The sequence below is a fragment of the Chrysemys picta genome, chromosome 15, assembly GCF_011386835.1.
Source record: "Chrysemys picta bellii isolate R12L10 chromosome 15, ASM1138683v2, whole genome shotgun sequence".
In the NCBI taxonomy this organism is placed as follows: Eukaryota; Metazoa; Chordata; order Testudines; family Emydidae; genus Chrysemys; species Chrysemys picta.
Genome location: NC_088805.1, coordinates 27,984,872 through 28,012,459, shown reverse-complemented (window position 1 = coordinate 28,012,459; position 27,588 = coordinate 27,984,872). Strand labels below are relative to the sequence as shown.

The 27,588-nt window shown below is 44.1% G+C and overlaps 2 protein-coding genes and 1 long non-coding RNA gene across 3 annotated transcripts; 2 read left to right on the top strand and 1 right to left on the bottom strand.

Moving 5' to 3' along the window:
• Positions 1–90: 90 nt before the first annotated feature.
• On the top strand, positions 91–16,807 carry VPS33A (VPS33A core subunit of CORVET and HOPS complexes). Its single transcript, XM_008163566.4, has 13 exons — positions 91–274; positions 2,087–2,152; positions 2,663–2,790; positions 3,551–3,740; positions 5,576–5,692; positions 6,884–7,058; positions 7,687–7,880; positions 12,106–12,232; positions 12,447–12,514; positions 13,970–14,107; positions 14,673–14,810; positions 14,964–15,132; positions 15,612–16,807. The coding sequence occupies exons 1-13, from the start codon at positions 110–112 to the stop codon at positions 15,803–15,805; spliced, it is 1,869 nt and encodes a 622-aa protein (XP_008161788.2). The 5' UTR covers positions 91–109; the 3' UTR covers positions 15,806–16,807.
• A 3,179-nt stretch (positions 16,808–19,986) lies between these two features.
• Positions 19,987–23,744, top strand: LOC112058945 (uncharacterized). Its single transcript, XM_065568740.1, has 2 exons — positions 19,987–22,029; positions 23,320–23,744. The coding sequence occupies exon 2, from the start codon at positions 23,397–23,399 to the stop codon at positions 23,529–23,531; it is 135 nt and encodes a 44-aa protein (XP_065424812.1). The 5' UTR covers positions 19,987–22,029; positions 23,320–23,396; the 3' UTR covers positions 23,532–23,744.
• LOC135975865 (uncharacterized) lies at positions 21,036–27,305 on the bottom strand. Its single transcript, XR_010592907.1, has 2 exons — positions 27,069–27,305; positions 21,036–26,963 (listed from the first exon to the last, which is right to left on the bottom strand). It is a non-coding gene; the product is annotated as an uncharacterized LOC135975865 (long non-coding RNA).
• Between the last annotated feature and the right edge of the window lie 283 nt (positions 27,306–27,588).

Sequence of the window (27,588 nt, the reverse complement as noted above, 5' to 3'; positions counted from 1 at the left end):
ACTGCGCTCCCGGCGCGCGGGGCAGCCGTTATAGCCGGGCCCGAGTGGGGGGGGGGTGGGGCCGCTGGGATCCTCCTGGGGTTCCAGGAGGCGGGGCCTGAGCGGGGAGATGGAGAGTTTCGCTGAGTCACGTGATCGGGGCTGTCATGTGATCGGCCGGGCCTGGCGGGGGATGGCGGCGCACCTGAGCTCGGGCCGGGTGAACCTGACGGCGCTGCGGGAGGCCGGGCGCAGGGAGCTGCGCGAGTTCCTGGACAAGTGCGCGGGCTCCAAGGTGAGGGGCCCGGCCAAGCGCCCCCTCCCCGGGGGCCTAAGTTGCTGTCTCTGGGATATCCCCCCCCTCCCCGGCGCCTCTCCAATAACTGCCCCCCCCCCCCCGGCTCCGAGCCCCCTGCGGGACCGCCCCCTCTCCTTCCCCCCCCCCGGCTCTGGGGCCGCCCCCTACTTTACCTCGTCTCGATTTGAGCTCTGACTCCAAGACTCACGGGGGTATTTCTCCTCCTGGGGGGCGGGTGCCATGTCTCTCCCCTGGACTGTAGTTTTGAGAGCATCATGGGGTGCTCGGGTCTCTTTCCCCATCGGCAGTGCTATGATCCTTTGGGGCTCTTCTCAGGAGCTGGGGAAGTGACTCCTCTTCTCATCCCGGCCCTAGTCTGTAGTTTTGACAACCTGGGAGGGGGTGGCGTGGCCCGGCCCTGCCCTGCCCTGAGATGCCAAACGGGCCTTCCTGGTCTGCAGATATTTTCCCTGATAAACAGCCTAGCAATAACAGTTGATACCCTTTCCAGGCCCGTCTATCTCAGCATCTCCAGGCACTTCAGACTTCCAGTAAATGCACCTTGCCTCATGGGCTCTAGACCTTAGCTAGCCCCATCCAAACATCCCATATGGAAACACATCCAAACTAAAATAGGGAATATTCCTTTCTCTGTCACTCGCATTCACATGGGACTAACACTTCCATGCAGAGGAAGAGATGTTAGGAACAGCCCAGCTGCTTCTTTGAGACCCTGTGCGCCCTAGGGACCCCTGGAATGAAGAGCCTCAGGAGCTCCTGGCAACATCACTGCACAGGCCCACTCAAGAGTGGTAATAAATTATCCCAAAACACTTTGCAAACTCAGACTAGAAACTGAGTCATTGTGTAAGGCTGGCCCCAGTGCTGTGCTGTCCCATGGTCAGAATGTGCCAAGCAAATGAGTCCCTGCCCTGTAGGCCTCAAGTACAGTCAGAAGACCATGCAGGGTGTGTGGTTGTGGCATCTGGACTGCTCTGTAGGCCAGATGAGTTCAGGAGGTTCTGGGAGGGAGTGGTAGGTGGAGTTAGCGGAGGACAGATAGGGAGAGGCAGAGGGAGGAGGCGGCCGTGAGGGTAGAGTCAGGTAAGAGTGGAGTTGTGGTACATGAAGAACAGGAGTTTAGTGAAAAGCAGCCATGCTGGGCAATGGCTAAAGAGGTCATGACAAATGGTTACAAGAGCTTGGACTGCTGACTCTTGGCAGCTTCGCAAACCATGTCCATGCTGTGCAGCATCATTAAAATGTAGCCACCTCTGTGGGGAAAGGCAGGCAGAGCCCAGCATGTACCAGTCACTGCACAGGAAATTTTGCCTTTGACGTGTCTTCACGAGGGCAAGTAGAAAGCTCACTTAATGCTCTTACCAGGTGCCCTGCTAAACTGGCTGACTATGACGCTGGGTCAGGTTTTGTACTTGCACCGAGTAGAACTCCACTGTCTTCAGAATAGTCAATGCAGCTGCACCAAATTTGCCCCAGAGTCCAGCCATCCCAATTCCTTTCCTCTTTGCTAGACTCACTGATGCAAGGCTGAATGGTTTTCCTATTCAGTAAAAATCTCTTGGGAGGTTTAATTAGCATATATGAAGCACGTTGTGCTCCTCTGATGAAAGGAACTAGAGATGAGCAAAGGGTTGTTGAAATTCGCCCATTAATTCATGACTGTCTTTTAAAATCCGCACTTTCTCAGAAAGCAAATGTTTGAGCTTCTGAGGGCAGCTCACCTTCAACAGGGTTTTCTTTCCTCTTTGTGGCAACTGACTTTTCTCAGTGGCTTTTTTTTCTTCCTAGGCAATAGTGTGGGATGAGTACCTCACAGGACCCTTTGGATTAATTGCACAATACTCACTTTTAAAGGTAAGCCCTACATGGCATTCATGTTGTGCTTATTAATACTCAGACTCTCAAAAGCTATTTGAACCCTCAGTCTCAATGGCCTCTAGAGACTGTTAGCACAATTTCTGTAAACTGTCCTAATTTTTGCCTTTCAAACCCTAATTCTTACTGTCCAATGCTGTCACCGTGGTTTGCCAGTCTTAGATTGTTGCCTTATAGCAGAGAAATAAAAATGTGCTTCAAGAACAGACTGTCTTTTGGAATATCACTTACTGCTCTTCTGCCAACTCGCCTCCCACAGACCAGATGTGCAGAACCTCCATCTTTAATGGTGGTGTAATGCAGTAAACTAATAATTTACATAATCAGCATATGGAAATTGAAGATGAAATCCATGTTGCTATCCTTGGATAAGGCGTCACAGTAACAACTAGCAGTTCAATTTCAGCTGATGTGGCCCTTTCTGAAACCAGTTTTCAAAATAACAGGAGTTGAATACCTTGATTGAATACCGTTTTTGTCTCCTCATAGGAACATGAGGTGGAGAAGATGTTCACCCTCAAGGCGGGCCGTCTGCCCCCAGCTGATGTCAAGAATATTATTTTCTTTGTCAGGCCCAGGCTAGAGTTAATGGATATAATTGCTGAAAATGTGCTCAGGTACACTTGGTGTTTCAGTGGAAAGATAACAGCTGCTTCCCAGAGCTGTGATGGTGCAGTGGGATTAATGTTTCCCCCCCCCACCCCCTGGTTCATACCAGATGTAAGTTATGAGTGAAATAAATTGGGCAGATTTCAGCCCACTCACTAATAATAAATCTTTCACTTCAGTGTGAAACTGCTACGCAACTTGGCATGATGGGGATCAGAATTGGCCCATACTTGCAGCATCACTGAATTGCCATCATTCCTGGGGTTGGAGGATGGGAAGCAGGTGCATAGCAACAGGATGGAGAGGGGGACATTTTTGGTTAAGGACACCAGGAAAAATCTCTACTCCAGTTTTTTTAATTGCTCTGGAACCATTCATGTTCATCAGAGCAGATAGTTCTTGTTTGAAAGATCTACCCACGGTCAACTGGAAAAGATAAAGGCCAAGTCAACCCTGCTTGGGATTTGAACCTGTAGCTCTGGGCAGCATAAGTATTGCTGAGCTGCTTAGCCTACAGACCTACTGCTTAACTATTGAGCCATCCCCTTCACTGTAAGGGTGTCGATTTGTACAAAATATTCCAAAATAAAAGGCTGTGAGTAGGGTTGCCTTTATTTATAAGGTACTTGAAAGTATCAATCAGGAACTTTGTCTTGCTTCCATTCAGTGCCCCTTTGTCTTCTGTATTGCCGATCTGAGTAACCAAGGTCAGTATATACTGTGTTACGGTGATCATGCTTATGACAACTTAAGCTGATTCTCTTCCAGTGAAGACAGAGTTCGCTCTCCGCTGCGGGACTTCCACATCTTGTTTGTGCCCCGTCGCAGCCTATTGTGCGAGCAACGGCTGAAGGATCAGGGCGTTCTGGGATCCTTCATTCATAGAGAACAGTACAGTTTGGACCTCATTCCGTTTGATGGAGACTTGCTATCCATGGAGTCTGAAAGTGCATTTAAAGTAAGTGCTGATTTATGCCTTGAGGAAAAAGATACTTTGCATGTTTGTGTTGCATCCGTCATCCAAAGATCTCAAAGCACTTTTCAGACCAACTAGCCACAGGGCAATAAAAGGAGTTACAGAGCGAATGTGGTCGGACTCTAGTAGAACAGTGGACTGGGAGTCGGAACTCCTGCGGTCTGTTTCTGAATGCCACGATGCACCCGAGGACCCATCGCTTCACCAGGCTGTGTCAGTTTTCCCATCTGTATAATGGGGTAATACTTGTGTGAACAGGATTTGTGAGGCTTAAATAACTAATCTTTATAAAGAACTTGAAGCTTCCTGTGTCAAATATGCTACAGAAGGGTAAATTGTAATTGTTAGGGTGTGTCACCCCAGAGCAGTGCAAAGACTTAACACTTGTTTTAAGATGGGCAACAGTGCTGGGTATATATCCTGCATTGCCAGCATATCACACGTAGTGCCATTAAGTCCGTGTGAGGCTTTCTTTAGCCATCTCCCCTTGTTAGTGTATTGAATCTATCCCTGTGTGAGCAGCAGAGAGGATGTCCGGACATGATAAAACTTGCCAGCTTGGTGACACATTTTCTAATTGACCAAGTCACAGGAAAGAGATTTGTTGTTTCAGCTCTGTTACTCTGCTGCATTAAATTAGGAGCAACACATTGGCTAGAGACTTCGAAAATAACGGCTTTGATCTCCTAACAGTTCCCCAATAGTCATTATTGACTCTAATCGCTCTGAGCAGATAGAGCCCCAGGATGCGGAGTTGTGCTGCTTGTGAATCCAGCTCCCCTTGTTGCTGGCACACATGAAAGTTGCTGCTTTGCAGTCCTGTTGCTGGACTGCCGGCTGGTGTGTCACAGCAGCAGTTTGTCCAGGAGGAGTAATCAAACTACTCGTAGTTCCAGGCACCAGCTGTAATCGTCCCCCTCCTCTTGAATTCTTCTCACTGTTAAGGTCTCTCTCCTTAATCTCAGGGTCATTTTTTCTCACACACTGAATTTTTGTTTGTTCTGTGCATGTCTCTAAACAACCAGCCTGCACGGCAATGCTCTATGTGGACTGTAAGGACGGTTAAATAGCATGGTGAGCTGTAGCAATCACTTTCATGTTCTGACTCACTTTTTAAAGTGAGTTTAGTGCTGGAAACCTCCCTAGTTGGCATTGCTGGAGCTCACTGTCCTATTTAACCACAGAACATGTATGGGGGGGCGGGAGGGAAGGAGGCGGGGAAAGAGTCCTCAACCCTGACCACATGTAGAAGGCAGGAAGGCCTAGCTTAGTCTCCATAGTTCATTCACTCCTGGAATGTCGTCTGTGGGTTTGTATATACAAACAATTGGTGCAGGGCAAGCTGGGGAATACATCTACTGCGCACTAGCTTTGAAAGTGAGGTAGATCAAAGCTCACCGGGGAACTTTTAGTGCGTGGTAACAGGGTCCTTATGGACAGTTGGTGCGCAGCAGGTTAGTGTGGGGTAGATTTACACCCTAGCTCGTTGTGCACTCGCTGTTCATACAGACAACCCTTCAGTCTGACAGCTAGTGCTGACTGTAATGATGGTTTTGTGACCTGCGTGCTTGTCCGCTGGGGCCTGCACTGAAGCACAAACTGGTGTCCTAGTGCTCACTGAGCAGCCGTTAGCAATAGCAAGTAATGACTTTGGATGACTGATACTTGGGCCAGATTTGAACCGGTGATCTGAAGGTGAAAGGCTCTGTATCCTTTTAGCAATCCTTCAAGCCATCCAATTCAGCCAGGTTCTACTTTTAAGATCAGGCTAATTAAATATCCTCTGTTTCTGTAACCTTCCTTTCCCTGTCATTTAGGAGTGTTACTTGGAGAATGACCAGACAAGTCTGTACCATGCAGCCAAGGGGCTGATGACCTTACAGGCACTCTATGGAACTATCCCACAGATCTTCGGGAAGGGGGATTGTGCACGGGTAAAACAAATTTAAAACATCTGTGTTTCTAAGACGATAAATCCTTTTGTTTTTGGTGGTGGTTGTTTTTGTAGCTGCTGCTAATGTGTGTTGGGTTTATTGATACTGTGGGTCGAGAGCTGCATTTTGCTGCTTGGGCTCCTATTGGTTGAAACAATTCCCAGTCAATCTGTCACTGCAGGTTTTACTCTCACGAGCCCCGCTCCCCTAAAGGAACGTGTTTATAAGTATGTTCCCTACCGTTCTTTTTGCCTGCCCAGATATCTTCTTCCCCTCCCCGGGGAAAGTCAGCTGGCTGCTGAGAGGCTGACATGTGGTGGTGTTATGTATGTCTGTATTTCACTGGAGTTTGTCCTGTTCACTTGGTTTTCATGAACACTATGCTGTTGGAATCCCAGCAATTTGTGGGTGAGGTTTTGTGGCCTGCAGTGTGCAGGAGGTCAGACTACGTGATCGCGATGGTCCCTTCTGACTTCAAGTCCATGAATCTAGGAGTAAATTAGAGTTGATAAAGACCTATTGACCCTGACCAATGCATGAATGTTGTCTGCTGTACCTCTTTAGCGCTTTGTGTAATTTAATTTAAATATCCCAAGCAGTCGGGCTTGCACGCCTTCCGATGGGAGACAGTTCCACAGACAATAGATTTCACTGTCAAGAAGATTCCTTGATATTTGACCTAACTTAATCCCTTTTCTCCTAGTTAGACTCTCTTAACCACTCTAAATAATTCCCCTCCCTCCTTGGAGTTAACCAAGGAGGTTAACTGATAGCTAAAGGGTTTATATACCTTCATCTTTATTCATCACTTAGTCAAGTTACGTGTGTTGTGTCCTTTTGCTCTCTCCCATAATTCAGTCCCTCTTACCAGATCATTTTTGTTCTTCTCTGAACTCCGTGCAGTTCATAAATACCTCTTTCGGTAAGGAGGCATCTGGAACTGAATGCAGAGTTCAGGTTCTGTGACCATTCTGTCAGACTAAACTAGCAAGTTTTGTCGAAGAATAGTTTGGTTTGTTTCTTAATGGCCCTTCCTCCATTTGTACCAGTTACATAGCTTGCCTCTCCTCCCGTTTACTTCTTAAACATGCGCTTCTTTCCCTGTCTTTGTACATCATATGTCTCTAAAGCTAGTTATCATAGTCACCCTTCATGCTCTGAGCCATAACGAACCAAATATTTTATTTCCAGCATGTGGCTAACATGATGATCAGGATGAAGCGAGAGTTCCCTGGAGGCCAGAACTCAATATTTCCCGTCTTTGATACTCTCTTGTTGCTTGACCGCAATGTAGACCTGTTGTCGCCTCTAGCTACTCAGCTTACATACGAAGGCCTTATTGATGAAATATATGGAATTCAAAATAGTAAGTGCAGCAAAACATGGACCGTGAAACTAGTGGAGTAGAATAAAATTCCTGAGTGCTAGAATAAAGTGCAGGTGCCAAGTGGAATTTGGGATGAAGGTGAGAATAATTTAGCTGAACCTACAAAGGGGTGGCTTAGTTGCCTGAGGTAATTTGAAACCCTGGTTTCAATCCCAACAAGGTGAGCTCAGTGCTTCATCCTTCCCAAGAAGAGGAATTGAGCACAATGCTCTTCGCTATGTGTGAGTCCGTGGGATGTCAGCTGTACATGGACATTAGTGATCCCAGGGCACTTTTCATGGGATCATGAAAACTGTAGGGCCAGAAGCTCGTGGAGCTGGTAACTTCCACCTAATGTATTGATGAGGGTGAGCAGAAGGCATCTCTCTGGTCCTATCTAGATCTCTGTATAGGCCTCTTTGTTTACATATAGCTAGTAGGAATTTCTACCCTTTCGAATTAGGGGAAATCATCTTGTCTGTAGTAACACTTTTTCCAAGTTGTAGTGTGGGTGTTTACACTAAGCTAGGGTTGCCTCTTGCTTGGGGAAAAGTGTTGGTGGGTTGGTCAGTTTAAGTACTGGGGTTTGAGCTCTAATTTGTCATTTCTTTTCTTGCTGTGTTGGTAGCTTATGTGAAACTCCCTCCTGAAAAGTTTGCTCCTAAGAAGCAGGGTGAGGGTGGCAAGGATCTCCCCACGGAACCGAAGAAGCTTCAGCTGAATTCTGCCGAGGAGCTGTATGCTGAAATTCGAGACAAGAACTTCAACGCTGTGGGGTCGGTGCTAAGCAAGAAAGCCAAAATCATATCTGCAGCCTTTGAGGTAAAGGACGTATACACCGCTGTACCGCCCAGTCGCAGGTCATCTGGGCAGTCTGCTCCTTCTAGGTGGAGAGTTGGGTCTGACTGCTCTGCAGATTTGAGCATGAAACAAGGCTAAGATCCACTAATACCCCTTCCAATGCCTAACCTTAATATTACATGAATGTAGCCTTTGGCATTTTACTTCCCTAGTAGTTTTCAGTAAACTGATCACATGGGATCCAGACTGTCCCATAGTTAGTGGTGGTTCAGATTCTAGGTTTTGGCTTGAGCTCATCTCCACTTTAAAACTCTTTAGGGTCTTAAAGTAGCTTAAGCATCTTAAACTAATCTAAAGCCTCATTATTATTAACTTTATAGCACCACCCAGCATGCCAGGTGCTTCATAAAAATACCAGAAATAAAGACTTGTCCCTGCCCAAAAGAGCTTACAATCGAAATCAGACTTAATATTTATATTACGCTCATTATCATAGTATTTGCACACCTCAAAATCTGGAGTGTGTTTATCCTCACAGCACCCCTGGGAAGTAGAACCATGCTGTTATCCCCATTGTACAGATGGGGAACTGAGCCACAAAGAGTGAAATCCTGGCCCTACTGAAGTCACTGACAAAACTTCCTTTGACTTCCGTGGCAACAGGATTTCACCCTAAGTGACTTGGGGAACGTCACAGTGACTTTCGGCAAGGTGCAGTCTGAACCGCTAGACTGCCGTGCCCCTTAGCTGTCCAGCCTGGGATGCTTTTTATACTCCTTTCCTGATGAACAACAGCGTGTGCAGGCATGCTCACTCTGCCACCAGCAGGCAAAGTCCCTCCCAGCTGAGCATGTGACTGCTAGGCCCAGCCATCCATGAATTACACACAGGGCCACACCTGCATATCCCTCAGCCCAAGCCTTGCTCCCCAGACATGTGCGTCTTGTACTGCTTAGTAGCCCACTGGACTGGACATGCTCATAGATAATTCATCACTCCAACAATGGGTAATTACGCACCAGGCTTGTTGACCCTTAAGTAGAGATTCCCAAGTAATTCAACAAAACACACTGGTTTAAATAAAACAGTAAAACAAGTTTATTAACTAGAGGAAGATAGGTCTTATCACTTGTCACCTAGAAGTCAGAATTGGTTACAAAAGAAATAAAAGGATAAACACCAGTTAATTCCTAAACTTTACCGAGGCTAATAGGCTTAAAAGCAAAAGGTCTGTCTCACTATGTGCTGCAATACATTTCACAGGTTGGCCTGGGACCGCTCCCCCGCTTTGTTCAGTTCTTTCAGAGTTGTTGCTCTCAGCAGCAGAGAGATGGAAAGGGTGGCTAGGGACACTTTTCTCCCCTTCTTATACCCCCAACCCTTTGCACTGAAAAAATCCTTGCTGAGTCATGGGGCCAGGAAGTTCCATTGCATACGTGAGCTCCAAACTGTCCTTCAGATGAATTGTAAATTTCTTGTTTACAACTCCCCCACCACCACCACTGGAGAATGTCCGATTAAGCCGGTAATGACTCCTTAGTACTTTGGCGTGCTAGGGTGTCTGTCTCTGAGAAATTGGTTTGTGGCTGTTACCCAGAAGCACATGTTTCAGTAACAATCATATAGCAAAATTTCATAATTTTACATGCTGTTTGTTTCACACATTTCAACTGGGTGAGGCATACTTTGCACAAAAGATATCCTAACCATGTACAAGTGGTGAACACGGGGTACAGGTGTCACAGTCCCACAGAAAGTCGGAGACATAGCAGGGAATTTAATCTGAGTGACTGGATCATCCTCCCTCCTTTAGGAAAACCAAAGAAATAGCAATTGGAGGAGTGGGGCACAAGACCAGTGGAGGACTGGCTAGAGCATGGGAGGCGCTTATGCTGGTTTAAGGATTTCTTCAACTGCAAGCTCTTTGGGACTGGGCCATCTTTGTGCTAGATTTTGTACACACAACAATGGGATCCTGACAGCTTCTAGCTGCTGCCACAGTCAAATACACAATAATAAGAGTGTACATGGCTAAGGACTAATAGACACTAGTTGCCTCTTAGCCAATTGGCACCTATTACAGGTGTGCAGTTTACCAACAGTGAGACTCCAGTTGGCCTGTCAGCTGTTGCCCATTAGCTGTGGAATTGAACACTCTTCTTCCCTCCCTCTGCCCCCCGCTTTTAAAAACAAATACACACGCAAAACGAGGAAACCAAAGAAGTCAGGCCGTGCTTAACTGTGTGACCTGCTGTGCTGACAGTGAGTTAATAGTTTTGTGTTCCTTCCCTCTGCTTTTAATCATTTCTGCCAATCTTAAGGCCAGTTAGATGTACCATATATCAATCTAAATTGTGCATTCAGGTTTGACTTGCAGTAATAGACCCTTACTGGCGTATTCATGTTGGAAGCTCCCAAAGATTAAAATACTTCACACTGGAAGGGAGGTAAGAGATGAGAGATTGTCAGATGTAATAGGTGATAATGAAACAGCAGTACTTTGGCAGCGAAGGGCTTGTAAATTGCAGACTTCATTATCACTCTCCTGCCTGTACTTGCCCATTTGTATAGTTTACATTTTAGTCAAGATAACTTTTTAGAAAGCTTCCTTTTGTATTCGTTGTGACAAGATGTGAATAGGTTGACTGGGTGAAACACAAATGTCCGGATTGTTCGGATTAGAGAATTCATAGAGGTCTGTGCTTCATCAGACCAGGTTTTCTAGATTGCTTGGGGCGGACTTTAACGATTGGGACTTATTTTAAAAGTTGTTTCAAAATAAATAGGCTGCTATTCAGTTTTGGAGAGAGGGGAAAATGCTCTCTGTTCCCCTTCCTCAGGGTGCGCCAAACACTTCACGCTTCTCTGACAGCTTTCATCTGAGGAGCTGAGAGCTTCACAAATGCTAGTTAAGTCTTATACCCTGCAAGAGAGGTGTGTGTTCTCCCTGTTTTGCAGGTGGGGAAACTGAAGCATGGTGAAGCTGGATAACATGGTTAACCATCAGTCAGGCAACAAGTTAGTGGTAGTGGCAGTACCAGCACCAGAATGCCCCATATTTCTGACCCAGTCCCTGCTTTAACCACTAAACCTGCCTCCTTACGCCATCTTGTCCAGCTCTCTAATGAACGTGAAGTTTTATACTCTCTACTACCCATTGATAGAATATTGTAATATCTTTCAACCCGGGTCCCATCTTTGTGGTTTCCTTTGCCTCTTCCCTTTACAGCCCTTCAAATGTAGCTTTTAAAGTGTTTAAGGCAGCGCTTTGCAAATTGCAGATCCCTGAAACGTTTGAAACTGTTGCATAAGATTTTTAATCTCTTCTAAACTAGAACTAAGGAGAGCAGTGAGACATCTGCAATCTCCTTTTCTTTCTGCTTTCTCCAAGGATTCTCCTTATATTTGACAGAAATAAAGATAAGAATTTAAGCTAATATTTTACATGCCTGTCAAAAAAAAGACCCACCCGAGTAAATGGGTCAGTAGAATTTTGTAAGATTGGTTTAATATATACTGTATGTTACCTTATCATCCTAGGGATTTTACTCCCTGCAGGGCAGCTACAGTGTCTATACTCTTGAAATAGTATGTCACAGTGACTGCATCTCAAGTCCAGTGACACTTAATGTTAAGATCTTGAATCTCATGATACTACTAGATGTATTTGTGTGGAGGATCAGCAGCCACTCCTCTCATCTACCAAAGGAAATAAAACTTCACTTTTTGTGGGCCTCAGAATCCCTATCTGTGAAATGGGGATAGTAATACTTTCCAACCTCAGAGGGCGATTGGGGCTTGCTTAACAAACATTTGAGAAGTACTTTGGGATCCTTGGATGGAAGGCAGTAGGAGTGCAAGATGCTGTACTATTTTAATGTAATTGCACAGAGAAATGTGGTTAGCAGCCTCTCTTGTAAAATAAGATATCACTCTGATGCCAATGGTGTTTTTCTCATGGTGCATTTACACAACAGCTTTATAAACTGATGAACAGTGCTGTTCTAGGAAACAATATATTTTTGTAAACGCTGTCTGTCTGAAAGGTCACATGTTACTGAAGGTAACTGATCAGTGTTGCAAAATTACAGTATTGTGTAGTGAAGCTCACTACTTTCCATTTTTCTTAAAGCAATGAACATAGTACAGAACTAAACAGACAGAAACACACCTTTTGATTAAATGATTTAGCAGACGTTGATTATTGTAATGAATAAGCTCTAAACTATAATTGCTGTCTTTTTAGGAAAGACACCATGCTAAAACAGTTGGGGAGATCAAGCAGTTCGTTTCACAACTGCCACACATGCAGGCAGCAAGAAGTTCTCTAGCAAACCATACCTCGATTGCAGAGCTAATCAAAGACATTACTAGTAAGTATCCTTTTCAGTATTCCACCTACAGTCGATCTTGTGTTTGTCTTGCAGCCAAAGATACAACTTTGCTGATTTCATAAATTCAGACACCAGAAGCAAAATTCTGGCCTTATTTATACTTGGGCAACTCTGCTGATGCCATTTAATACACAGATAAACTGACCCTTATGTTTAAGTACCAACTTACTAATTTATTGACTTTTTTTTTTAGCATCAGAAGATTTCTTTGATAATTTAACAGTGGAACAAGAGTTCATGTCAGGAATAGACACTGACAAGGTGGGTGGCGAGCAAGATCTTGCCTTTACATGATTATTATCTTCTAACTACAGTCTCCTAGAACACCTATCAAAAAGGTTGGTGGGAGGGGGTGTTAATACAGAGAAACCTAGACAATGGCTGCCTCTGATTTGATGCCAGTCTTGAAAACTTTTAGTGTGTTCCTTGTGCCTTTTGGAGACGTTCTTTCCAAGTGGTGCATACCACTTAGGATGCAGAGGGCACAATTTAAGTAGGCTTTTTATAAGTGTGTCTTGGTCTGGCGAGTTGGACGAAAAGGGGCTTTGCCCCTTTATGGGCTCCCTTGTAACAGGGCCAAAAAGGAGGAAAACTTACAGCGATGGACAGGGAGGGCAGGATCCAGTTGGTGCCAGGCCAAGATAAGTGTATTGCCCTTCCTGCTGACTGGGAGAGGTATTTATACCCCACGTAGCCAAGACAAGGGCCTCTTTATGAGGATCTGGCTGGAAGCTCCCACCTACCTACCTATCAATGTACTTTGACTAGGACCAGGTTTGCTTTTGAAACACTGTGGCCATTACTCTAGTTGCCTCTTTTCTGGGGGGGCTGGGAAGGAATTTCCCCTCACTGCCAGATTGGCCAAGGCATGGTGTGGTTTTTTGTTTTTTTTTTTTTTTTTCACCTTCCACACAGCTGATCAGAGGACCGAGGGGGTGGAATAGAGGGTTAGGTTATCATGTCGCAACTTATATGTAAAACTTGTAGCAGATGTCCAGTGCAGGTACTCGCTATGGAAGGGATAGGCTTATCAGATCAATTGGATTGGGAAAGGATCAGAAGGAAAATATCCTTTATGGGAGCTGAGTATAGGGGGCTCCGACATCTGCATCAGCGGGGAGCCCATCCCCTCCTCCCTGCATTGTACAATTTGTCAGATTCTCCTGGACATTAAAGTGAATCAAGTTACAACCTAATTAAACTGCCTCCGTGGCCTCCTGTCTGTCTCTTGGTGTGGCTGGGCGACAGTTGCTATCCTGCATTTTCTGTCAGGCACGGGGAGACGAAGGTCACCGTTCCAGTGCTGTGGTTCTGCTGCATATAGTGCAGCACTGGCGACTGTTGACACTGCTTCAGTGCTCTGCGCTTTGACTTGTATAGTGCTCTAATGATACGGGGGTGGGTGGGGAATCAAGGATGAGAGTTTGCAAAACACTTCCAGTGTATCCAATGGGATCATAGATATCCATTGTTAACACCATTTACAAGGCATGTTAATTGGAACCACCAATGCTACAAAGCTATTTTGCAAATAGCTAAGCTGCTTATGTAGCTGCTGTGATCCCTTCCCATCGTGATGGACAAGGCGGTAAAAGCATCTTCCGAGAACATTATCTTCGCTTTGCTGTTCAAAGCAAAACCAGCTTTTCTTTTCAGCTCTGTTAAAATCCTAACCTAGGATTTTGGTCGACCGCTTGGATGTCTGTTTCTTTATAGGTCAACAATTACACTGAAGATTGCATTGCTCAAAAACATCCACTGATCAAGATATTAAGGCTGGTTTGCCTGCAGTCCGTGTGTAATAGTGGACTCAAGCAGAAGGTGTTGGACCATTATAAACGAGAGATTCTCCAGGTCAGGCTAGAATTGTTTCACTAATAATGTGGATATTCCTTGCAAATTAAGGCCTCAATCTTGGAAAGATTTGCACACCATACATATCTGTGCTTACATGAGTGATCCTATTGAGTTAAATAGGACTATTCACATGTGTAAAACGTCACAAGATCAAGGCCTACCCGTGTTTAATCACTATCCTGTTTTCTTTAATTTTTTTAACTGTGAAATATATTTAAACATATTTAAAACATGCATATCATTTTGTTTTGGCCCACAGTCATGCTTTCTGTCTGCAAAAAGGCATTTGTAAACGTTCATTTTAACTTTACACACTCTCACTTGTTCCCCTATGAGTTGTTTTGAAACCGTGTCCCTAAAATCAGTGTTTAATTGAATTCACTATTTAAAATGTCTGCTATTGTCTTGCAAACCTTGACAGTGTCTTGTCTATAGATTTCAAACTTCATTCAGTTGTTTGGTTAGTGTCTAGTGTTAGAAATAAAACCAAGTGATGTTTAAGAACTTGCTCTTGATGTATAAATGACAGTACTACAGTAAAGGCAAAATCCTCATGTTACAGACTTACGGCTATGAACATATATTGACCTTAAACAATCTGGAAAAGGCTGGACTCTTAAAACTTCAGACAAGCAGTAGAAACAACTACCCAACAATCAGGAAAACCATGCGGCTGTGGATGGACGATGTTAATGAACAGGTAAACTGAATACTTCTATCAATAGGCAGACCAGTTGGAAAATGGACACAGATGGGGGCGGGGGGGACAGCTTGTACATTTGCATGGATTTTAATATGCTGAAGTGTCACTTTTCAGTAGAAAACTCCACTGCTCTTCATTTCCCTCCTACAGAATCCAAATGATATTTCATACGTGTACAGTGGCTATGCTCCATTAAGTGTGCGTCTGGCACAGCTGCTCGCTCGCCCAGGCTGGCGTAGCATAGAAGAAGTTTTAAAGATGCTCCCAGGACCCCACTTTGAAGAGAGGCAGCAGTTACCTACTGGCCTTCAAAAAAAGCGTGAGCTTCTTTGGAGTAACTTGATTAGTCTGGGACAGTTCTCCTGTTAAATTCACTTACAGAGTCTGATGTAGTGACTGACAGCATCCATCCGTACAGTTCATTTGATTAGTAATTCTTGGTATATTATCTTCCCAGCTTCAGTAGAGAGAGCTGCCTTTGAGCGTTGCCCTAAGGTGGTAGAAATAATTCCTAGCTCTTGTAATGTATAGCCCTTTTCATCAGTAAATCTCATAGTATTTACAAAGGAGGTATTATCTCCATTTTACAATAGGGAAACTGAGCCACAGAGAGGTAGTGACTTGCCTAAGGTCACTGGCAGAGCCAGAAATAAAACCCATTCAGTGCTCTATCCACAGCTCCATATCACTTAGTAATTTGACTGAAATCTGTGCTTCAGTTTGACCCTAGGGTAAGTTCAGAATAAAACTGTCCTTTCAGCACCAGTCCCGTTTGTAACTATCTCTATAAATGTTCAGGTCAACAGGGAGAAAACAGAGTAACTTTGGTGTTCTTTCTGGGAGGCGTGACGTACGCTGAAATTGCTGCACTGAGGTTTCTTTCTCAGATGGAAGACGGAGGCACAGAATATGTCATTGCCACCACTAAACTAATCAATGGCACAAACTGGATCAAATCCCTGATGGAGAAACTGGAGCCCCCACCTTTTTAGAAGCTATGTAAAGATCCAATCAAATGCTTAAGGCCGGCATTGGGCCTTCAGAAACGACTACAGCTGGAGAACATGAAATCACATTTGCACCAGTGCATGCAGTGGCTGCACTCTGCTCTCTGTTCTATTTCTGTTACATACGGAACTTCCCTAATAATCGCGTGACTCTGCCAGAGAGGAATATGAGGAAATAAAAACCAGTATTAGAGCTGTTGCTGTCTGAACTAGAAAATCATAGCACTTAAAAGGGACTCTTGTTGTTATGCTGTCAGATCTGGCCCACTGACAATTTTTCTAGTGTCTTTTAAATCACCAAAGCCTCAACCAACGGAGACTATCCCATAATCTTTCTTGCTGCCTTTAGTTCTCCCTTTCTTAATGTCATGCTATTATTCCTACTCTCACCCCTTTCTTCTAGCTTTGGTGAGCAGGTATGGATGTAAGTCACCTGTCAATATTTGTTACTTTCCTCTCTTCAGTATCTGTTCAAGGGTAGTGGCCCAGCACTAAATGTAGTTCAGCTGTGCTCGGTTGTATGGGGGGGGGGGGGAGATTATTCCCATTGCAAACTCACTTGCTGTCTATCCACCTTTATCACAGGGGTTCTCAAACTGGGGACTGGGACCCCTCAGGGGGGTGTGAGGTTATGACAGGGGGGTCACAAGGTGTCAACCTTCTCCCCAAACCCTGCTTTGCCTCTGGCATTTATAATAGTGTTAAATATATTAAAAAGTGATTTAGTTAATATGGGGGGGGTCGCACTCAGAGGCTTGCTATGTGAAAGGGGTCACCACTAAAAAAAAGTTTGAGAGCCACTGCTTTAGAGGGAATGATAGTCTCTGGCTTCTTTCTTCCATTGCCCAGGTCCCTTTGCCTAGCTATTGTAGCAGTAGCTTGCACTGTACACACTGAATCTGTTTTTTCTGGCTATGTCATCAATGCCCTCCTAGAATAAAACAGCTGGGTTTGTAAACTAATAATAAAAACACAGGGAGAGCCTCAGCAGTAGAAGTCACTTACATTCCTCAAATACAGCCTCTTTCCCTTTAGTTTGTCCTTACATACAAGGTTCTAGAAAGCTCCCTGTTACCTGAAGAGCTATTGCAATGCCCACAGCCAGTAAGCTGCAATAAGTATGTAAATCCATAGTAAATAATGACACAGGGGCTGCTGGAAGCCTCCAGCCCATGTGAGCAGTAAAAGAGAAAAAGATACAACACAATTGTAGGTTTCAGAGTAGCAGCCGTGTTAGTCTGTATCCGCAAAAAGAACAGGAGGACTTGTGGCACCTTAGAGACTAACAAATTTATTAGAGCATAAGCTTTCGTGGGCTACAGCCCACTTCTTCGGCTGCATACACAGTTGTATGCAATGATTCTGTACTGTATAGGACTGTGTATCTGCTTAAACAACAGCACAGGTTAGAGGCCAGCTAGTGTTTCTATACTCATTTGTTATCTCCTAACCACCAAGGACTGATTAACAAGAAGAAGCTGACAAACTCATGCTCCTTTAGAGCCCTTGTAATGCAGGAGGCCGGGGTTCTCACAATACATTTTTTGGTGGCCTCAGAGGGAGGCTACGAACGCATGCTGGTGGCCGCACTGACAAATTTTTCCTAAACTATTTCATTAACTTATTTATTTTTCCTAAATAGGCACATACACATATCCAAATCATTGTAATTTACTGAATCTTTTTGCAGCCTCAATAATAAAAATAATGTAGTTGTCACTATTCTTTACTGGCCCTAAACCAAATAGAAACCCAAAGAAGGTGCTGTGTGGGTTCTGGGCTTTTTTGTTGTTTCTTTTGCTTTGTTGTTTGCGTTTTTAAAGACTTGCTAGCGAGTAAGTCTGCTGCTGTGAAAAGTGTTATTAACAAACATACTGATATCACTTTTCACAGCAGCAGACTTACTCAGGCCTGGCAAGCCTGGGGAAAAATTAAGCCTTAGATGGGGAGGTCAGTAGGGGGCAAGTGCTGGAATGGGGGAGGGAGGGGGGATGGACATAATGGGCTGGTAGGGGCACTAGGAAGGCGAGCCCCGCAGAGGGGGGTTGGAGCCCCATGGCCAGAGCCTGCTGCCCACAGCTGGACCTTGATCCTACCGTCCCCAGCAGTGGTGGGCAACCTGCAGCCTGCACATAGCCCATCAGGGTAAGCTGCGGACTGGCCGCGAGACCATCTGAGCTGGATTCCATTCTGCCTCCTGCATCATCGCCAGCGCTGGCTACTCTGTTTCAAAGCTGTGAAAGGGCTGCATTGTCTGAGGGAGGACCAGGGCCACTGGGAGCTGTGCCTGCAGACGGTCAATGTAAACCAACTGTCTTGCGGCCTGCCAGTGGATTATCCTGAGGGGCCATGTGCAGCCTGCGGGCTGCAGGTTGGCCACCACTGGTCCCCAGGAAGGTGGGGAACCCACTAGCTGTCTGCTCCTCCAGCATTTGTCTCTCCAGAGGGGAGCAGGGTCCAACCTCGTGGCCCTGTGGGAGGGACCACTGCTTTGCACCCCCCCATCACTGCCCAGGAGGCTGTGGCCGCAAGCCAAGCCCATAGTGGCCACGTGTGAGAAACACTGCACTAGGCATCCTACTTGAGAAGTGCTGAGTAGCGTCAGCCCCCATTTCAAGCGCAGAGGGTGCTTGACACCCCCTGAGTTTAGGGGAGCTGGATTAATTCTCCTCGGTGATTCACCTAGCGTCCCTGAATTCATAATGAGCCGTATTCCCGTGTTACTAATGCAGCTGGAGGTCAAGTTCAAACCAGTCTCTCTCTTAAGAATATCCAGGTGTTTCTTTCAAGCTCACCATCATACCCTTTGTGCCCAACTACATTTGCTGCTGCTTTAACTGGAAAAATAGCAGAGCATTTTACTGGAAATTCATTCAGATTTGGAGTGATTTTAATAGCTTGGCCCAGAAATCTGGCCAAACATGCAGCACTTTAGAACAGGCTTATTCCCACCATGTGCTGAGCACATTTGCCTGACACAGCAAAGCACTTAAACCCAGATTTAACTTTAAACATGTACTTAGTCTCATTGATTTCAGGGGTACTACAGCCTCTGCCTAAAGTTAAGTACATGCCTGCGTGCTTTGCTAGACATGGCACCTTGCAGGCTCAAGCCCAAGATGTAGTCCAGTTCAACAGAGGGGAAGCTCTTTCCTTTTGAAAGAGAGGGATGGTAAATAAACCTTGTAAAATAAATATCAGAAGAATGTTTAAAATCAACCTCCCTTAACTCTTCTGAAAATTCCAAACTATTAAAATGACCAAAAAACGGGAGCCATTTTCAGAAGATACTCTTGCCTTAACAATGTCTCCTGCTTTAGAATTCACCCTCTTTCATGGGGCACGTACCTGTCTCCAACCCCATAGTTATAGTCTTGTTAATCCTTTAAATAGTCTCAATTTCTTGTTGAATTGGGATCTAATCACAAGCCTTGTCTTTTAGATGAACATTCTATGTTCTGCTACATTTGCTTATTTTAAATTGTTCAGTGAACATTTGTGAAACAAACCCTAATATTTAACCAAATCCTCCCTTTAGTGCATGTATTCTTCAAGCAGAAACAGACGACTTTACTAAGGGCAGGTCTACACTACAGCCGGGATCAACGCTCTGAGATCAGTCCACCGGTGGTAGAGTTAGTGGGTCTAGTAAAGACCCACCAAATCGACTGAAGATCACTTTCCAGTCGACGCCTGTACTCTACGCCTGACAAGAAGAGTAAGGTAAGCCAATGGGAGATTTTTCTCCCGTCAACCCCCCAGGGTGTAGACCCCACGGTAACTCGACCTAAGGTACATTGACTCCAGCTATGATATTCATGTAGCTCGACTACTACAGTGAGTCGAACTACGTGAATAACGTAGCTGGAGTCAACGTACTTTAGGTCGAGTTACGGTGGGGTCTACACCCCGGTGGTTGATGGGAGAAAAATCTGTGAAACTGCTTAGCCAAGATCTTGGCTATGTCTACACTACTGCAGTAAGTCAACCTACGCTATGCAACTCCAGTTGCGTGAATAATGTAGCTGGAGTCGACGTACCTTAGGTCGAGTTACCACGGGGTCTACACCGCGGGGGGCAGACGGGAGAAAATCTCCTGTCTACTTACCTTACTCTTCTCGTTGGGGGGGTAGAGTACAGGATCGACTGGAAAGCGATCTGCAGTCAATTTGGTGGGTCTTTACTAGACCCACTGAATTGACTGCCAATGGATCGATCTCAGAGCGTTGATCCTGGCTGTAGTGTAGACCTGCCCCTAGCTTTCTTCCATACTAGTAATATACTCATATTTCACATTTTTATTTCTTTGGTAAGTATTTAATTTCAAGGAACATTTGACTTTTTAAAGTATGTAAAAAAACCTGAACGGGAAACTTATCACTTGATTGTTCTTACCTCAGGTATGCATGAGCTCCCCAATAATAAAGCAGCTGTCACAGTGATGCCTTATATCGTATTACAGAATAGTGGGCTGATTTCCCAAAGTATTGGAATCAATACTCAGCACCTTTGAAAATCAAGCCATAAAGAATTACATATTGCACCACTGCAAACTTCTTTGCCTTACACTTTTAACCATATACAAACACATTTATAGTTTATCTTTGCTAGTATATTTGAGTATAAAGTGACAACAGTGAGGTTAGGTTTAGTGATTAAAAAAAATCAAATTGACAGTTCCTCAATAGAATTTCATCATTTTATTATTTAAATGGACTTTTCTTTCATTTGGATATACATTTTCTCCTGTAATACTGCATCATTTTGATACTGCCTGAGACAGAGAGAACAAAACTGAGGAGAGAGAAGACTAAAACTGACTAATCTGGTTTTACTAGCCAAGCCAAGTGAAATGTAAAAGGTAATAGCATAAATAGTTAAACAAGAAGTGCTAGATTATTTACCTTTTTCATTTGTACTAACTAGTTAGTAACTGGACTTGTTTCCTAAGAAAATATTTTTAACCTGCGTATCAAATTGAACTTCAACTTTGGCCAGAAAGAGCACTGTGTGTCAGCATAGCATTTCTGAAGGGACATCACAACTAGCAGCTAGACTGACAGTTACACAGACCCAGCAGCTACAGGGTCTCTTCCTAGAAACAACAAGAAACAAAGCCTGGAGTTGACCACATCTCCCGGGGAGCAATTACTTCTTAATAAGCTTCCTGAGCTTGTTTATGTTCCCTTCTAGCTAAGGTCTTTCTGACCACGGGGTAATAATTTGATAACAAGAAATCCTGATTAAATTAAGAGGCCATTTGCTAGAGCATAATGTCTCAGTAGGTAAGAGATTTGCTTTGCAGGAGATGCTCTTGCTGCTCTGAGCTGCATATATGTCTGGTTGTTTAAAAGCCAACCCAAACAACCTTTACCTTTTAAATAGGATTATTAGTAACCAATTCACTGAGACTAGACTGACATCTTGACATTTTTTCTGTCATTTAAAAAACCAAGCAGTCTCTCTCTCAGAGGCAGAGATTCTGTGGTGTGGATATGTGAAATACAGTATGTACAGAACTGGACTGGTGATATTGCAGAGATAAGCCGATCTTCATCCATCACTTTTGATAACAGGGCCTAACTAGATCTACAGGCATCCATCTGGTCATGTCCAATTGATCTTAAGAGATTCACCAGTTCCACTCCAGTATCATCCTCCTCCTTCTTTAATGGTCCCTCTGTGAGAACAGGGCTGTTAAGAGCAGAAAATTATACAAAAAGCAGAATATGCACAATAAAGTCTCCAAAAACATGGGAAACTGGTGAAATAAGAGGAAGCAGATGAGCCTAAGATGTGATGTAGAAAAAATAAGGACATTTACAAAAGCAGTGTTAGATGACATAGCTGGGAGGCGGGGAGTTTAACGCATTTTAAAATATACAATATATTGTTCACATCAAAAATCTCCCTAGGATTTATGGCAATACCAATGGTTGGATTGTTCTGTACTGTTGTGCTGTCAGCACAGAGAAAGCAAAGGGTCTATGTCAGATATAATAATTGGTCTCTGACCACACCTAGTCCATTAGTACTGGTGCAGGCTGTAAATACAACCTCATTACTCCTGACTCTTCGGATTAGCAGACCAGAAGGGGATCAAACTACAGCACCAACCTTTTAGAAGCCAGAAATTCAAGAGAAAGCTGCAGAACAAAAGCAGATAGAAACAGAAACTTTAAGAAGTAAATCCAGTCATCTATCCCACGGTAAGCCATTTATGTATCTCTTTGTCAACATATGTTTTGTTCTATAATGAGAATGATGTAAAACGTTGGTTAGTAAATAACTTCCATACTCTGAAAAACTACATCTAACAGAATTTTTGTTAATTTGCAGTATTTTCCATAACACATTAATACACCTGACCATAGCGTGGGGTGTGGGGAGTTTAAAAAAAATTTAAAACAAAATATATATATTTGAAAGCTGCTGTTTAGATTTCACTTCATGTTTCTAATTAATCACTCTTTCGTTAAGTGGTAGGATGGAATTCAGTTTGCTCCAACTGGAGGTATACTATTTGGAAGAAAAATAATCCTTTTTGGTTAGTATTATCCTAAACCTAGTTTCATTTTCCTTTTGGTCATGCATACAAAGGTACAAATCTTTTTGCTCTGGTAATTTTCTGATGAAGGGTCAGTGAACATGCAAGTGGAGATGGGAATAGGATTCCTTACATATCTGTCCTTACATCTTAAAAGCCTAAGTAGCAAACAGCTATTGCAATTATGTTGAGATTTTACACAAAGTTCACTAACTGGTGGCAACTGATTGGGCAATGCACAAATATATATTTAACTGGGGAGGAAAGAAGTTTAAAACATCTTATCCTTTCCCCTTTAAAAAAAGGTTATTTTAACAGGAGTTATGAAGCTTTCAGATAAATAAATTTATCTTTAATCCCAAATCTTCCCCTGATCCGAAACAAAAAGCCTGTTCTGTGCCCGTCTGTCCATTAGAAGCAATTATAACATTAAATATTAACAGTGGCTTCTCTGGAGAAATTGACCACTTTGATTAGAGCTTTTTGTTGGTACTAATGCACCATCGGCGAATGCTCTAAATACAAAGCTCGCCAGCCACATATCAACTGACAGAAGGGAATAATTCCTGGAACTGACTGGGACCTCAACTGCCTGCCCCTGCCCTAGTCCACCCACATATATTTTTAACCTTGCTTGGTTCTTCCATTCTCTCACCCCACCCCTGTCTTAACCTGGTTTGTGATCAGCTCCTGCAGCTCCTTTCAGCACTACACATCCTGAAAACTCTGAAAAAGACTTTCCAAATATACAACCACTGTCCCGGCCTTACACTCTCCCCTGGCAATTAAAAAGCTTCTGACAAACTATAGTGTCCACAGACTTTGTTTATACACCACCACCAGAAGCTACCTGAATCCAGACTTTTCTACATGCAATTAGCAGGCTCTCCCTCAGCTCTGCAACTGCCTGCTCAGAATGGCTCATCCTCCCCTTTATTTCTCTTCCTTTCAGATCAGGATACTTTAGTGCGGAGCAGAGTGTGAGACAACCGCAGAAATCCCATCTGGCTTGTGGTGCTTGGACGAACCATGCAGGAGTCCTTCGCTGTCCACTTCCTGAAAGTGCTGAAGGAGCTCCTGGCCTTCGTGCTGTTCAGTTACACGGTGCTGATTGGAGCACTGCTCCTGGCTGGCTGGACAACTTACTTTTTGGTGCTTAAGTGACAGCTCCCCTCTATCTTCTCTGGCTACAGACTAGTCCAGAATGTGCAACAGTCACCACCAAGTACCCTGCAGCTGGCGTCTGCTCAACAAATAGAATGTCAGTTCCTTTTGGCTCCACAAACTTTGCAAGTCTTTGTTTTATTATTGGCTAAATACAATCTTATTTTCTTATGTAAAACAAAAAATGATTAAAAAACACCTTGCTGACCCCCAGTGGCTCTTCCAGACTCAATCTTTGGGCTCAACTCTGCTCCATGCCTGAAGGATCAGAAAGATTGCTGGCAATTTTGTCTTCTGATCAATCTTCTCCTTTTTGACATCACTCCTGAGAATAGCAGCTTGTTGAGGGTGGTGGATGAAAGGGAGGGAGAAAACCCAGAAGTGGTGCAGAACCATTAGAGTGTGAGCTGGCCTCTGAGCAATCAAGTCCAGACATGTCTGCTTCAATCAGCCTTGTTATGGAGGTGAAGGCAGAGAGATGCTTAACTTTTTATTTCTGATCCTCTTATTCAGTCCTGGACGTGCTTCCCTCAAATCAGCATAACCCACGTGTCTCCTCTCTTTCTGTTTCCACATTTTTATCTGATGGTGCCAGTTTTGGGTTAAGTTTCCCAGCCTTTCCCATCAGACCGTGATATTAGCATATTTAGAAGAGTTTAAACCAGCAAGGGGAGAGTTTTACTGGGACCATGCTGAATAAGAAAGCACTAAAAATATCCTGTGCAACTAACCTGTTCCTGGGAGAGAGGGAATAAAATGACCTGCTAGGATTTTCTGTAATTTCTATGGGTCAGAACTGTTCATCTTAAAATAGTGGTAAGTCTAAACAGCGGTACCTGGTAAATCAGCATCGCTCCATTGAAGTCAGTATAAATCAACCCTAAATCTCAAACATGCTGAATTGATTTCTTATGCTTTTATTTCAGAAGACAGAAGTGTAAAAAGGACAAGTGTCTATGGGAGTTTGTTCAAATAATTCTATGATTTTTAGAAAGAAAAACAAAACCTCTCTCTTAACTTCCAGGACCTACATGGCACGTTTCCAACTTCTAACAAACATTTTAATAACTGCAAACTACTGGGTTGAAAATGAGCCTACAGAATGGTTAAAAATACATATGACCAGTAAAATGTGGGCAACCACATGGTGTGGTTCTGGATACCAAAGTTTACACCAATTGCAGTGTTACAACAAAACACAGATGTTGTTTTACTGACCTCAACATTGTGGTCTCAGGCCTGCAAAGGCTTAGATGTTTTACACTATGAATAGCCCCACTGACTTCAAAGGGAGTCTGAGACTATTCACGGTGCGCAAACTTTAGCATGTACATAAGTCTGCAGGATCAGGGTCCTAGTGCGCAAGTGATTTCTCTCTTGGTTTGTGTCACAAGGCAGTCCACTGAGCTGATGTCATGTTAGCGAAATCTGCTTCTAGCTCATTCAAGCCTCGTTTTATGCCACTTAAAATGTCTTTCTGTACAAAAATGCTAGAAAAATTAAAGTGAGTACAAAAGTCATTTGAATTAAAGAAATTACCCCACACACACACACATCTATTTCACAGTCCCTATTCTTTTTAATGTAATCAGAAGTCTGTGGATATTTGGTCATACAGTGACACTTGGCATGTTGTGCCCTATAACTAAGAATATTTATGACATAGGGGAAAATTATTTTTCCCTCAGAATGTATTTATACTACACCCTTCTAAAATAGTGATCAGTGTCATCTGTTGATGCCCATGACAATAACTGAATAAAAACTAAATAGAATATTTTAAAACTTTTAGAAGCCACTAGTAAAAAGTTTGTCCAGCTAATTTACAAAGTTTCACTCCTATCTTTGATTTCAGATCATTCAAATTGTTCATTACTTAAAGACTAGCAACGTCACTCCCAAGAACAAATGTAGTCACTTGACTTTATAAATAGCAAAGTAGCCCCATTAAAATCAATAGGTGTTTGTGTGGGATAATTATAGATTAAATGTCAGAAAGGAACAAGAAAAGCTGCTCATTGTAGAATGAGTTTTAAAATGGAAAACCAGCAAAGGATACAGCTGCGCCTATAATGTAAAGAAATTAAGGAAGTTATTAGAAAGAGCCCCATTAAGAAATTACCAGGCAAAATTCACACTAATGCCTAAGTCTGCAAGCCCTTATGTGGCACAGAAAAGTGAGTTCAAGATCATTATATTCCAGCATGTGTGCATTGACGCTGTGAATGAACACAAGTAAGATTAAGCAACAAGGGCCTGAGCCAAAGCCCACTGAAGTCACTGGGAGGTTTTGCATCAAGTGCTAAGCATAGTCCACTGAACTGCATTAAAAACAGAGTCAAAGAATGGTCACATCTAAGGAGACAGACTTAAATATAATCCTTACCATGCTAATAGAATGTTTATCTACTTTCTTAGGGCTTAGTTCTGCTACAAACCTGGTGGGCACACAGAACAAATCTGATTTAGGAGCACATTCTACTCCTGCGATTCCTGTCACTACTTTTTACTTGTACAGACAAGATTCCACATTTGTGCTATCCATTTCAACCTCTAAATGCTCTTTACATATATGTATACTTTAAATCAGATGAGCAAGACTAAGTTATTTCCCTTTTGAAAGAAAGATGGCCTCTTGTTTGTGTTGATTCCTACTAACTCATTTTTATGGCATCAATCCAGCTTGACAAAAAAGAAAAGGGGGGGGGGGAACAGATCTATTTGCAAGAATACCAAGAGGGCAGCATAGACAGGAGAAATAGTAGTTATCAAACCAAACCATAAGGGAAAAAGTTCAGACGCATTGACAATTTCTCAATGAGATAATATTAAAGGCACAACAGCAAACTATCCCAATGTGAAGGAGAGCTAGGCAGACTAGTAAGAGGCCAATATGACTCCATTAGTTCTTTAATGACCTAAAAATCAAAACGGCATCCTACAAAAAGTGAAAACATGGACAAATTGCTGAGTACAAATCAACAGCACAAACACGTATTGGCAAAATCAGAACAGCACAAATTAGTTACACCTAGCAAGAGACATAAAAGACAGGAAGAAGCGGGTCTCTAACTACATTAGGCACAAGAGACCGTGTAGGTGCTCTACTAAGCAGAAAAGACGAGCAAATAACAGATGACATGAAGAAGGCTGAGGAGTTTAATGCCTCTTTTGCTTCAGTCTTCATGAAAAATGTTAATTGTGCCCAGACACTTACCATAATTAAGATTAAGATAAGTTAGAGCTAGTGAAGACAGCTAAGTACTTAAGAAACTAGCTGAAGCAAGCTTGGAGCTTGTAGCAATGATCTTTGAAAAGGCACGCAGGAAGAGTGAGGTGCCAGAGGACTGGAGGAGGCCAGCGTACCGATCTTTCAAACCAGGGACAAAGACGACCTCGGGAACGCTAGCCCTGACAGGCGAATTTCGATACCTGGAACAAATTATTAAACAATCCATTTGTAAGCACCTACAGGATAACAGGGTTCCAAGTAATAGCCAGCATGTATGTAACAAGAACAAATCATGGCAAACCAACCTCCCTTCTCCGAAGGGTTACCGGGCTAGCGGCTAGAGGGGAAGCGGGACATGGGGGAGCCGGATTTTGACACAGTTCACAGGACAGGCTGAAAGCAACCTAGGGCGACAGGGTCTAGAGGAAATGACGGTCAGGCAGGTGCAGACAGGCCCGACTCGCAATAACTATCAGCGGCTGCTCTCAAACTGGGGGCACAGGCGCCGGCTTCCCCTCTGCCGGGTGGGTGCTCGGCCCCGCCTCCCGGCCCCCCAGTCCCCGCCCCCGCCTCCTGCCCCCCAGTCCCCGCCCCCGCCTCGCGGCCCCACCCCCACCCCCTGCCCCCCCAGTCCCCGCCCCCGCCTCCCGGCCCCACCTCCTGCCCCCCAGTCCCCGCCCCCGCCCTGCCTCTTCTCCGCCTCCTCCCCTGAGCACTTCGGGTCCCCGCTCCTCCCCCTCCCTCCGAGGGGCGGGGCTGGACTCTGGAGACACACCCCCCCCTCCCCGTTATTAGCAGCGCTCAGCGGCTCCGCTCCCCTCCCCC

What these genes read in the sequence shown, in the direction of transcription:
- VPS33A (XM_008163566.4), top strand. Translation starts at nt 110, where the DNA reads ATGGAGAGTTTCGCTGAGTCACGTGATCGGGGCTGTCATGTGATCGGC. An exon ending in TCATATCTGCAGCCTTTGAG is followed by an intron (nt 7,881 to 12,105) that starts GTAAAGGACGTA and finishes CTGTCTTTTTAG; the next exon opens with GAAAGACACCATGCTAAAAC. An exon ending in CAGGAATAGACACTGACAAG is followed by an intron (nt 12,515 to 13,969) that starts GTGGGTGGCGAG and finishes GTTTCTTTATAG; the next exon opens with GTCAACAATTACACTGAAGA.
- LOC112058945 (XM_065568740.1), top strand. Translation starts at nt 23,397, where the DNA reads ATGCAGGAGTCCTTCGCTGTCCACTTCCTGAAAGTGCTGAAGGAGCTC.